Source organism: Amyelois transitella, chromosome 11 (assembly GCF_032362555.1).
Source record: "Amyelois transitella isolate CPQ chromosome 11, ilAmyTran1.1, whole genome shotgun sequence".
Classification (NCBI taxonomy): domain Eukaryota; kingdom Metazoa; phylum Arthropoda; class Insecta; order Lepidoptera; family Pyralidae; genus Amyelois; species Amyelois transitella.
In genome coordinates this window covers 5,018,598-5,030,363 of record NC_083514.1, presented here as the reverse complement: position 1 = coordinate 5,030,363, position 11,766 = coordinate 5,018,598, and the positions used below count along the sequence as shown (strand labels likewise).

Genomic DNA, 11,766 nt, shown 5'->3' with positions numbered 1-11,766 from the left:
GAGTACACAACACTTATCAAAAATGCCCAAGTAAGTGTCTTTATAATTTTATGGCTTATCATCACACTTTCAGCTGGTGACAAAATTAATACCCATTTAAAAAGTAACTAGGTCCAAGTTTTAGCTTGCGAATTTGTAAAATTGTTTTGAATTTAAAATTGTTATTACAAATTATAAATAAAGAAAATATTTAAGTACTGAACATATTTTACTATCAGAATACATTTGTACAATAATAAAGTAGGTACAACATACATAGTTGAAGTACAAAAAATGAACATTCTCTCGCCTCATTATCAACAGACTTTTAAGACTATCAAGATTTGTCATTAAAACTTATCCACACCTTTAAAGGTTTTAATTCTTGCAATTTCTGTATAATATGATAGTTAACTCCATGGCTGTGATAGATTTAATTAAAGACAGACCTCCCCAGAAGACTTATAACACAGGTAAAAATTACAAAAAGACTAAATCTACTATAACCTGCTTTTAATGGAATCAAATTTAACAGTGACTCTCCCTCCACTTCTTATTCTAATAATTTCTTCTAACTCTATGTCATTAGTCTCCAGTAATTGTTCTTGGATATTATTTCTCAACAGTTTCTTCGCATTTGAAACAGTTTCTGATGATAACTCTGATACTTTAATAATTGCATTCCAAACTTTTTCTTGAACTTCTTCAGGACTGTAAATGAAATTAACAAAACCGCATGCCAATGCTTCTTCTGCATACATTTTGTGATTAAACAGTAACATTTCCAGTGCCTACAAAGATAAAATTGTTGTTTATCATACTATTGATATGTGTTGAAACATTTTTAACATGGAGTGACTTATTGTAATAAACTTACCTTTCTATCACCCATTATTCTAGGGAATGTAAGTGAAGAGCAACCCTCGGGAACAACACCCAGTTTAACAAATGGTGTGTAAAAATATGACTGAAATATATATAATAAGGAATAAAAAATAACTCATCAAATTAACTAATTATTCAAAATTGGTTCTGTGAAAATCAATTAATTTTGTCAAAATTAATGTTATGGTATTTTAGAAGTTACACTTTATATATTTGATAAATTGTTACACTTTTTCATAATTATTTACCTTACAAATTAATTTTAAAAAAAACCTAATGTTGAAGGAATGATAGAATGCCAAGTTACTTACATTTACAGAAGCAAATACTAGATCACATAAAGCAAGTGTGGTGGCAGCTATACCAATTGCAGGGCCATTGACTATAGCAATAAGAGTTTTTGGGAAAAGTATGAATGCCCTTATAAATTTTCTCAGAGCATTCATCAAATCCATCATATTTGCGTTCACGTTGGCCAGATCATTGCCACTACTGTAAAAATCACCTGTTCCTGTAAGCACTACAGCAGATATACTGCTATCCTCGGCTGCACTTCTCAAGATTTCGGAAACTCTATCATACATAATTAAATTAAAGGCATTTTTTCTCTTCGGGTTGTTGTATTGCACTATTAAAATAGAACCTTTTCTGTATTCAATGATACTTTTGTTCGAGCTCATTTTGTAGATAATGTTCTCGCTTATTTAATTTAGTTGTGCCTTTGATATGAATAACAAAATTGATGTGGGAGGTCCTTGTTTAATCAGAATACTATAATAGCAAGTCCTGGAACAAAGTAAATTACATGGTACATCTCACAGATATTTTTAAATTATGTCTAAAGACAGATAGGACACTCATTATTCACAGATATACACATATATATTTATTACGTGATAGTTAATCCTTATCAGGTTTTATTAGAGGAATGAGAGAACACTACCTACCTGTCGTTGTCGTCGGGACGCATCCACTAGTCATTTATATTGTAGTACATGTATGTTTGTTTATTTGATACTAGCGGCCCGCCCCGGCTTCGCACGGGTGGACATATTTTTCTACCTGAAAACTAATTTATTTCAAAACAAATTTATGCCTATGTCACTTTTGAAGGTCTATTCTATATCTGTGCCAAATTTTATCAAAATCGGACCAGTAGTTTTTGAATTTATTCCACACAAACATACAAATCTTTCCTCTTTATTATTAGTGTGGATGTGGATTTGTTATTTTACGATAATACGTTTTAGGTTTATAAATATAATGAACACAAGCCAATGCCTTTCTTACACTTACCTACCTGTCGTGGGCCTGCTGGAAGAAATTCCTCTAGAAATAAGCAGTGCCCTTGTACTTTCTTTCTTTCTTTCTTTTCTATATTATGGCTTCCACCGGACTTTCGGTGATTCTGCCAATGTCATGGTTTGAAGATACACGAAGTTACAAAATTGGACGGTATACAATCTGAAAGGAGAAGGTTAACAAATGTACAAACACAACAAGTAGGTATTGTTAGTAAAAGAGAAGACAAGTTAATGATTACGGAATTTATCTTTAAGTTTTATTATTATTTTCCTTGATGTACATAAATATTTAAAAAAAAATTATATAGTTTTACACCCGTATTCACAAACAATACTTGTTTAAGCAAAGGAGCAGCACTATGCGAAGTAAGACATTTCTCAATGCGTTCCATATGGCAAGCATTCTATTTCGTAAACAATACTCAAGCGACACTTGACTAAGCGAACGCATTGCGTTGATTAAAGCTCTGTGATTGGTTCGTTTACGTTACGCAGTTCACTCTGCTTCTGATTGACATCTGTCAATTGTCAATATAACCTATAAAATACGATAAATATTGTTCGAAGTTTTTGTTTTGTGGTAGTTTTGCTTGTGTGGACTTGTAATAAATATGGATAAAATTACACCTTCTTCAGGTTCAGTAAACTTAACCATCAGAAAATAATAGGCAATAGACACTATGCGTTGCTTAATACAGCTCGCAAGCAACCTTAGCTGTGCGTTCATTTCAAGTGACGCATAGCGCCGACCGTCGGTCAAGTATTGTCTCTGAATAGGTTTATGGGACCCTGTGCATCCACGCACACTGTGAGAACTCATAGTATTGTTTATGAATACGGGTGTTAATGTTTATAAGTCACTCACTGCGTTCACCGTCACAAACTAAATAGAGATACTATTCACCGTTTAGTTCCTTTGTATGCGCATAGCGCTAGTGTCGCATCTGTCACTAGTGATGTGTAGTAGTATAGTGTGTGATAGCTAAGCAAGACAAGCTATTGATGTTCCTACTGAAGCTGCTGTTGCTGTATCAAGCTGATGCTGCTAGGGTCTCTTATGTATTGTACATTTATCATTTTATAAAAATAAAATAAATATGCATTATTTATGTACGTAAATTTTATTTATTTCCAAAATAGGATTCAAGGTAATGTCAAAGTCAACATAACCGATCTGGCGGAGATGGTATAGCGAGATATTTCTTTTCCAGATAGTGAGCAAGCTTCAGCAACACGCAGTACCGTCCTCCTTAGGCGTTTCTCTTGCATTTACTACTTCTGCTTCCGAAGTAGTGCAATTTGCAAAACATAATAATTGTGGTAATTCAAATTGTCTTCATCTGAAAAATAAATAAATAAAGTAGGTAAGTAAAAAATTTCACTTTGAAAATCAAAACAACTTTCATTTCATTTGTACCTGTCTCATATAAGGTATTGACAATAATAAAAGGTGGGCAGCTTACCTAACAGACATTAGGGTATAATAAATAAAAAAAAATGGTTTATTTTGGTAACACATTTACAATAGATGGTAGTTGGAGTCCACTTTTAGGTATGGACTACTTAAATCAATAATAGAACACTTAAATTTATTATACATAAAACATGTAGTAACATCTTATTTGAAAAATAATAATAATAATAGTTTTTGAAAATAAGTTGCTAGTACTTAACTGAATCAATACCAAGGTATAGTTTTATCTAATAAAGTTCTCCATTTCGTGATAGCTAAATTTTTGTAACCACGGTGTTATTAATAATTTACATTCACGTGCTGCTTTATTATATATTTTTAATTCTGTATTGATCTTATTATACAATTTAGCGAAACTATTGTTGTACTGAATTTTAGCAAATTTAGTCCTAGTTAGGGGAACAGGTGCTGGACTTTGTTCTTCTTCTTCTCCCAGCAATTTAGGAATTAAAAAGTAGGCTTTTATGTCTTCTCAATACCATCATCAACACATATAGTTTCCTTATAGATAGAGATAGTAGGGAATCTCCGTTTCTTGAAATACATAACTTTCAGGAGGGTTCGTTGCGATCTTTCAATTTGCAGATATCTAGTTTTCAAAGCTCCTCCCCACACTGGAATACAATACACTATCACAGACTGTACCAAAGAGACAAATCCTATTAAGAAGATGTTTTGGTACTATATGACAAAGGGTCTTGTAGCGGGTATTAGGTTAAGTTTAAAATTTGTATAATATTAATATTCAAAGATTTTTATTTTAAGTATAGCTTTATCGTTTTTAAGTTTCTGCTGAGTCCGGCCCCTAGAATACGGTCCTGTCTCCTAATAGCATACCTAGCGCCCGGCAATTTGAAATCGCGGAGTCTTCTATGAATTTCGTTGCGTTTTTGTTTGATAGTTTTTTGTTTCTTTTCATATTTTTACCATCGATTTTATTTAAAGTTAGTGTATTGTATAAATAGCATCCAATATGTTTATTTTGTAAATCGTATTTTTATTTACATAATTCGCAAGTTGCTATAATCCAAATAAATTTACGCAGTCTTCCAGATAGCTGCTCAATTTGGGGATACCAAGAAAGATTGATCCACCACTACACCTAAATATTTAATATGATTTACTTTAGATATACCTACCTAGAAGGACAGTTACAATAAGTAATTTTGTCACAGGAGTGAATTTTCATGTCAAAGCTGGTGGCTGTATTTTGTTATATACATAGTTAGTTTTACTTAAATTTAAAGTAAGGAGATTATTTTTAAGCCAAGTAGCGACTTGTTCTATAGCTTTTTCTGCATTTTGATGTACTATTTCCCAATTTCGACCAGTGAACACTTTAGCCGTATCGTCTGCATAGGTAAAAATTTTTGAATTCTTTAGTTTCATGTTGCACAGGTCGTTTATATAAAATAGGAATAAGGTTGGGCCAAGTACGCTTCCTTGGGGAACGCCATAGATTACGTTTTCTCCTTCACTGATGCAGTCATCCAACTTTACTTTCTGAGTCCGATTTGATAAATAGTCTTTGAAAATAGCCAACTGTTTACCTCTAATGCCAATTTTTTCTAACTTAGTTAGTAGTATGGAAATAGAGACGGTGTCAAATGCTTTTTTTGGGTCGATGAAACACGATAAACATTTTACGCTTTTATCTAAGTTATCAGTAAAGATCGGAATAGGTAGATTGAATTGGGGTCAATGAACTGAAACGTATATATTAATATGGACATGCCTCCGTCCGGGATTGCGGGATTTGTAAATTATTAAGATTTTTTCCGGAATTTTTACAAGTGGGATGAAGAAAATATTAGTGGTAGCTGTTTTCCCCCGACTTCGTTCACGTAAATTGTAGTTCTATGTTACCCGCGGACAATGTAGTTTACTGTAAGTGTAAGTACTGAAATGGAATCCCGGAAAAGAGGCTTATCCATGTTATGCTTTCTATTGTAATTCGTGATGCAAGTACATAAAATCTGTCTACATATTCCGATCTCTGGTTATCATGGTTGTGGTTGTAGTCAGGGCAGTCACGGCATCTTCTGTGGAAGTACCCCTTCTAAAACCAAACTGCGAGGCAGAGAGTATGTTGTAAGTCTCGAGGTAATTTAGAAGTCTTTTATTTAGTAACTTTTCCATTTTTTTTGCCAACACTGTTATAACAGACATAGGTCTATAGTTATTGATATCGTCTCTAGTCTCCCTTATGAATTGGAGTAATAATAGACTCTTTAAGTATCGATGGAAATGTACCCTTTTCAAAGCAAAGATTAATTAAATGAACTATAGTGGGCACAATTTCATCCTTAATATATTGCAAATATCGAGGTGAGATAATGTCCCATCCTGGGGCAGATTCAGATTTGTAATAATAGAGGCAACTTCCACAAAGTCTGTTTTTATTAGAGTGAAAGATTGGATCTGACCAGGAAGACTGCAAAGGTACGTATTTGTTTACGTGTCATTGTTTGATACAGTCGACAGTATATCGCCTGATAGCTGATTTCCAACATTTGAAAAGTATTTGTTAACGTGGTTTGCCGATTCAGTTGGTGTTGACTTTAGCTCTCTTAGTTCTAGATTTGGGATTTTAATTTTGCTATTATATGTAAGTGATTTAATGTTTTTCCATAATAATTTGTTATTTGTGATTGTCTGACGTATTAATTTCCTTTCATAAGTGCGTTTTATTTTTTTGATGAGATTATTACAAAAATTTATGTATCTTATATAAGTAATTTTTGTTTTATATTATTGTCTGGGTCCTTACGTACTTACTTAATAAAATACTACATAAAATAAATAAATAAGTTACATAGTTAATACATATATATTTAAAATAGTTTAATTAATATGAATATTGTTTGTTTGTAAACTCTTTATTGCACATAAAAATAAATATAACAAAAATAGAACAGTCATTGGATATAGAAGAAAATGTAAAATGGCGGAATGGGAATGGTTATCCCACTCGGGATTTCTTCCAGTCTACCAAAATAAAAAGGAAAATCCATAATCAAAGAGGCAGCGTAGATTAAAAGCATTGAGGATGCGTTACAACATTCAATTAATTACAAACTAATTAATGATAAACATACATAAATAATATATATATATGTATATAAACTTAGGTATATAAGTACACTTCAGTAAGACTCCATCTTACGGAACGAGAAATTTTCATGAAGATAGTGGGGAAATGAAGGATTAAAAAGGACATTAAACAAGAGAGATAGTGTGAACTTTGAATCTAGTGTTGATGACTTGTAGTCGCCATATTTATTTCGAACCATATCCTAAATCATGTCCGAAAATATGGCGGCATAAGTAGTCAATAGGGGGCGGGCGACACTAGCGCTATGCGCATACATCGGATCCCGGTGTCCCGGGCTAGATATTAATCACAAACTAAATACCTAGACATACATACTATTGCCTCGTCACCAATGTGAACTCGTACGAGACCATTGTATTTTTTGGTCTTAAACCGTTCCCGGGAACAATAGTTACTGTTGATTTAAATAATGTTTTTAAATCTGTGCTGTTGTCGGATTTGTCGGACGCCTGATGGTCGTCGGATGCGCCGATTGCCAGTTAGGTCAAATTTTCAATGTCATATCAATGTCAGTACTGTCAATTTTGACAGACGTTTATTTCCTGCCTTGCATTGCAAGCTATTTTCATAATCGGCACAAGGCAATTCAGGAAGCTTTCTTTGATTGAGACTATCTATTATTTTTCTTCCTTTTTGTCGCTATCTATAAACTTTTCCTTAAAAACGTACAAAGTAATGGTCAAACTTCTTACGGCGTTACTTAATAATTACAAGGCCTCTTTTTATATTCAAACCCATTTTTTTAGTAATGCAATAACTACAAGGCATTCGAAAAATTATAATAGAACTTTCAAAATGTTCAAATCTTCAGTTTATAATCTCCAAGAAGCTTCAAAAGATCAAATTCAAGATTTTTTGAATTCTTTCGATACTGTTTTAAGTGATTGTGATGGTGAGTACTTAACTATTATACCGATTAATTTATTTTTTAGTGTAAAGTTGCGTTACATATTTCTGTCTTAAATTTGGTGTAATATTCCAGGTGTCCTGTGGATTGATAATAATGCCATCCAAGGATCAGCTGATGCTATGAACTATTTCCGCAAGCTAGGCAAGAAAATATTTTATGTCACTAATAATTCCACCAAAATTAGAAGTGATTTTGCTGCTAAAGCTCAGCAGATGGGATTTATAGCATCACAGGTGTGGATTTACATTATTAATTTTACCAAAAAATTTCTGTCCCCTTAGTTAGGATTGCATTTTTACAATCTTATCTAAAGAATTTGTTGAATTATGAATAGTACCTGGGTAACTGAGCTGTGCTTGGTGGACTTGGACTTGGTGCCGTGTGGTTGCCGGCACCAATACAAAAAAGAATAGGACCACTCCATCTCTTTCCCATGGATGTCATAAAAGGCGACTAAGGGATAGGCTTGCAAACTTGGGATTCTTTTTGTTGGCTCTGTCTACCCCGCAAGGGATATAGACGTGACCACATGTATGTATGTATGTATGCTTGGTGGACATCAAGAACCATAAAAAGTAGTAAAAACAAAAAATATTAAAAATCCACTAAAACAATAGTAAAACCAAGAAAAATAATGTCTGTTGCTGGGATTTGAAACAGCATACTCCAACATAAAAACTGATAGCTTTAACTACTAAGCCACCAATGACGTGGTGGTGCCCACACATTATTATCAATACTTAAACACAAATGGTTTTGGGCAAAAATATCAGAAAACTAATATTTCTACAAAAATACTATCCAAGACTTAAAATGCTTCCATTTATAAGAAAAGAGTGTTATGTACTCTCACTTCCAGGAAGAAACTTGGGTCTGCTTTTGGCTGTTATACTAGAGTACAAAGTTTTTTAGACAGTGATTCCCAAATGACTACTGACCAATGATAAAGATCTGTTTATTTATCTACAGTAGAATCCCAAGGGACCAGTGATATTACGTCGTAATAACTAGAAGTCATAATAATAACAATCAATATGTTTTTAAATATTATAATCATATACAAATACATGTACATATTAATATGTATTAAGGTAACTCACAAGCAAAAAAAACATTGAAATAAAAATATTCATTTATTTCATGTATATGTTTTTAACATAATCACACTTTCCAATCGGTTATCTAATTTTGATAAAGTACATAAAATTATTAATAACATGAAAAAACAAAATATTATACAATTTCTGACACTTAGGTAGGGTTTTCATCATGTAGGCAGCATTCCTACACTCAAGTCTACAGTAATGAGAAGACCAAAAGACCACATTCTGTGATTGATTGTATAATTTAATAATTTTCAGGAAGAAATTTTATCAACTGCTTATTTAGCTGCCCACTATTTGAAAGGCATAGGATTCACCAAAAAAGTATATGTGTTGGGTTCTAATGGCATTGCAGAGGAATTAAAAGCTGTTGGGATTAGACACATTGGTGTTGGAGTAAGTTGTATTTCTTTTGTTAAAATTTTACGAAATGAAATAAAATTAAAATTGAATTCAAATTCCTTACATTTCAATCCATAATTTTTAATGTTTCTCAAAAAAAATAACTTTGAATGTTTTTTTATGCATTTAAAATAATGGATTGTATTAATCGTCATGTCATTGTTTTAAATTCGAATTCAAATTCCTTACATTTTAATCTAAACTTTTTTGTTATGTTTCTGAAAAAAATTACTTATAGTGATTTGAATGTTTTATGTTTTAAAAACAATGGATTGTATTAATCGTAACTGTAGTTCGTCGTTGTGTCGCGTGGTTCCCGGCCCCAATAGAAAAAGAAATTGGACCACTCCATCTCTTTCCCATGGATATCGTAAAACGCTAATAGAATAGGCTTATAAACTTGGGATTCTTCCTTTAGACGACAGGCTAGCAACCTGTCACTATATCTGACTCTCAATTCTATCATAAAGTCAAACAGCTGAATGTGGCCTATCAGTATTTTCAAGACTGTTGACTCTGTCTACCCCGCAAGGGATGTTGACGTGATTATATGTAGGTATATATATATTGTATTTATCCATATAGTTGTGAAAAATTTCAATGAATTATGTCCAATATAATTTGGAATAAGTCATGGGAAGAAGTTTATATAAATATAAATAATCCAAGTTCAAAATTTAATTTTATAATGAAAGTGTTAAGATAAATTTATAGATTATGAGCACTAAGTGTTATCTTGCGTTCGATTGATACATCTCGGTCGCGAACCAGCTTTACGCCGCTCCCTGTTTGTGTTTCAAAATATATTGCAAATAAAATACATTATTTGATTTAAAATTGTTGGGCTTTATTGTCCATAAAAGAATAAATAAATAATTTTATTTAACAATAACAAACTTACAAAACAATATCTACATTTTGTTCTACAATTTTAATATACCTTGTTTGATAATTAAATTAAAAAATTTCAGCCTGACCTTGTCAAGCCAGACTTCAAATCTATGCAGCCATCAGATTTGGACCCGGAAGTAGGAGCTGTCATTGTAGGTTTTGATGAACATGTGAGCTATCCCAAGTTCATGAAAGCAGCTTCCTACCTTGCCTCTGAAGAGTGTTTGTTCATAGCAACGAACACAGATGAAAGATTCCCAAGAGGAGGGTCCATAGTTGTACCAGGAACTGGCACCTTAGTGAGAGCAGTTGAGACATGCTCTGAGAGGAAAGCACTCGTGTTAGGCAAGCCTCATGATTATGTCAGAAAGTTTCTGGAATCTTGTGGGTTGGATCCTGCCAGAACTTTAATGATAGGCGACAGGTAACCTTAAGTTTATGATACATTTTATTTCTATACGAATTATGCAGGCAAACAGGCATGATAACTCAATAAATGAAACTCTAAAAAAGAATATTCTTAAAAAATATTTTTGTAGCTTTTGTACCACGAATATATTAAAAAATCAAATAACAAATAATAAGTATAACTTTAATATTGCATTATGTTTGATATGTAGAACAAAAATTTTGTTTTCTTTCTTTTCAGATGTAATACAGACATTGAGTTTGGTGTCCGTTGCGGTTTTCAAACCCTTCTGGTTTTATCTGGCGTGACGTCAAACAAGGATCTTGAACGGTTACGTAACGAGAAGAAGCCTCCTCTGCCAGACGTGGTCCTGCCAAAGCTGGGAGATATATTATCTCTTTTACAATCATAGTAGAATTCATTTACTTAGACAAAAATTAGAAATATCATGGTCAATAGTAAATTTTACTGCAATTGTGATAATGTACAAATCGTTTTATTTTGTTATAAACAATTGTGTTCTGTTATTTACCTATATTTAAGTGTTATATTTTTATAGGAAAGATATGATGAAACATCATAACCGCTAATTAAATTAATTACATATATTTACGTCAGCACTTAAGACGCTTACAATGTGTTCATTTAAAACTATCTTGCTATATAGTGCTACATGACATTTGGTATTTAAATGTTTAGAAAATAATACGTGCATAAGTATATATTTTGATATTTACTTTTTTATTACAGAAAATTAGAATAAGATTTTTGCAATTCACTTAACCTTATCGTTTCTTTTATAATATTTGACATAACATTAACACAAATTTGTAAGATTTTGATATTGGTATGTAATTACCACAGGACAATATGGCTTTAATTATAATTGACACTAATTCAAACTACATTCGCGGACTGTATGAAAAGACTTACATATTATATTGTTTTTTGTTTTCATTTGCTGTTATAAACTAAGGTACATAATTTGTCTTTATTGTTTAGTAAAATGTGTACTTGCGTAGAAAAAATATTTTATGTAGTTACCTGCCTCAAAAATGAAATGGTACATATGAACACAATATCTTTTTCTTATTTATGCATCTTTGAATCCTATTAGACTATATTAAGTTACTTATTTAAATAAAGGTAAACAATATTGAAATGAATTTTAATAAAAAATATATTCCTGAACAAATGATAAATAGCATCTTTTTTTGAAGAAATCTTTATTTTGGGTTTTCTTCTGGCATATATTATAAAATGTATCAATAAAAAGACACGTTTTTCTCGTGGC

At 32.0% G+C, this 11,766-nt stretch overlaps 2 protein-coding genes across 10 annotated transcripts; one reads left to right on the top strand and one right to left on the bottom strand.

Annotated features, from left to right (window-relative positions):
• The first annotated feature begins 1 nt into the window (after position 1).
• Positions 2–11,550, top strand: LOC106135030 (glycerol-3-phosphate phosphatase). Of its 2 annotated transcripts, XM_060946722.1 has the most exons (6): positions 2–30; positions 7,504–7,649; positions 7,740–7,900; positions 9,029–9,166; positions 10,144–10,487; positions 10,713–11,550. In XM_060946722.1, the coding sequence occupies exons 1-6, from the start codon at positions 23–25 to the stop codon at positions 10,882–10,884; spliced, it is 969 nt and encodes a 322-aa protein (XP_060802705.1). In that variant the 5' UTR covers positions 2–22; the 3' UTR covers positions 10,885–11,550. The 2 variants fall into 2 exon arrangements, with proteins under 2 accessions (XP_060802705.1, XP_013190652.1); XM_013335198.2 differs by lacking the exon at positions 2–30 and having other exon boundaries at positions 6,895–7,649.
• LOC106135072 (enoyl-CoA delta isomerase 3, peroxisomal) lies at positions 478–3,059 on the bottom strand. Of its 8 annotated transcripts, none has more exons than XM_060946726.1 (6): positions 3,034–3,059; positions 2,161–2,328; positions 1,812–1,926; positions 1,176–1,650; positions 857–946; positions 478–770 (listed from the first exon to the last, which is right to left on the bottom strand). In XM_060946726.1, exons 4-6 carry the CDS (start codon positions 1,542–1,544, stop codon positions 480–482), a joined length of 750 nt encoding a protein of 249 aa, XP_060802709.1. In that variant the 5' UTR covers positions 1,545–1,650; positions 1,812–1,926; positions 2,161–2,328; positions 3,034–3,059; the 3' UTR covers positions 478–479. The 8 variants fall into 8 exon arrangements, with proteins under 8 accessions (XP_060802709.1, XP_060802710.1, XP_013190712.2 ...); XM_060946727.1 differs by lacking the exon at positions 3,034–3,059 and adding an exon at positions 2,408–2,426; XM_013335258.2 differs by lacking the exon at positions 3,034–3,059 and having other exon boundaries at positions 1,812–1,933; positions 2,161–2,401.
• Positions 11,551–11,766: the final 216 nt, after the last annotated feature.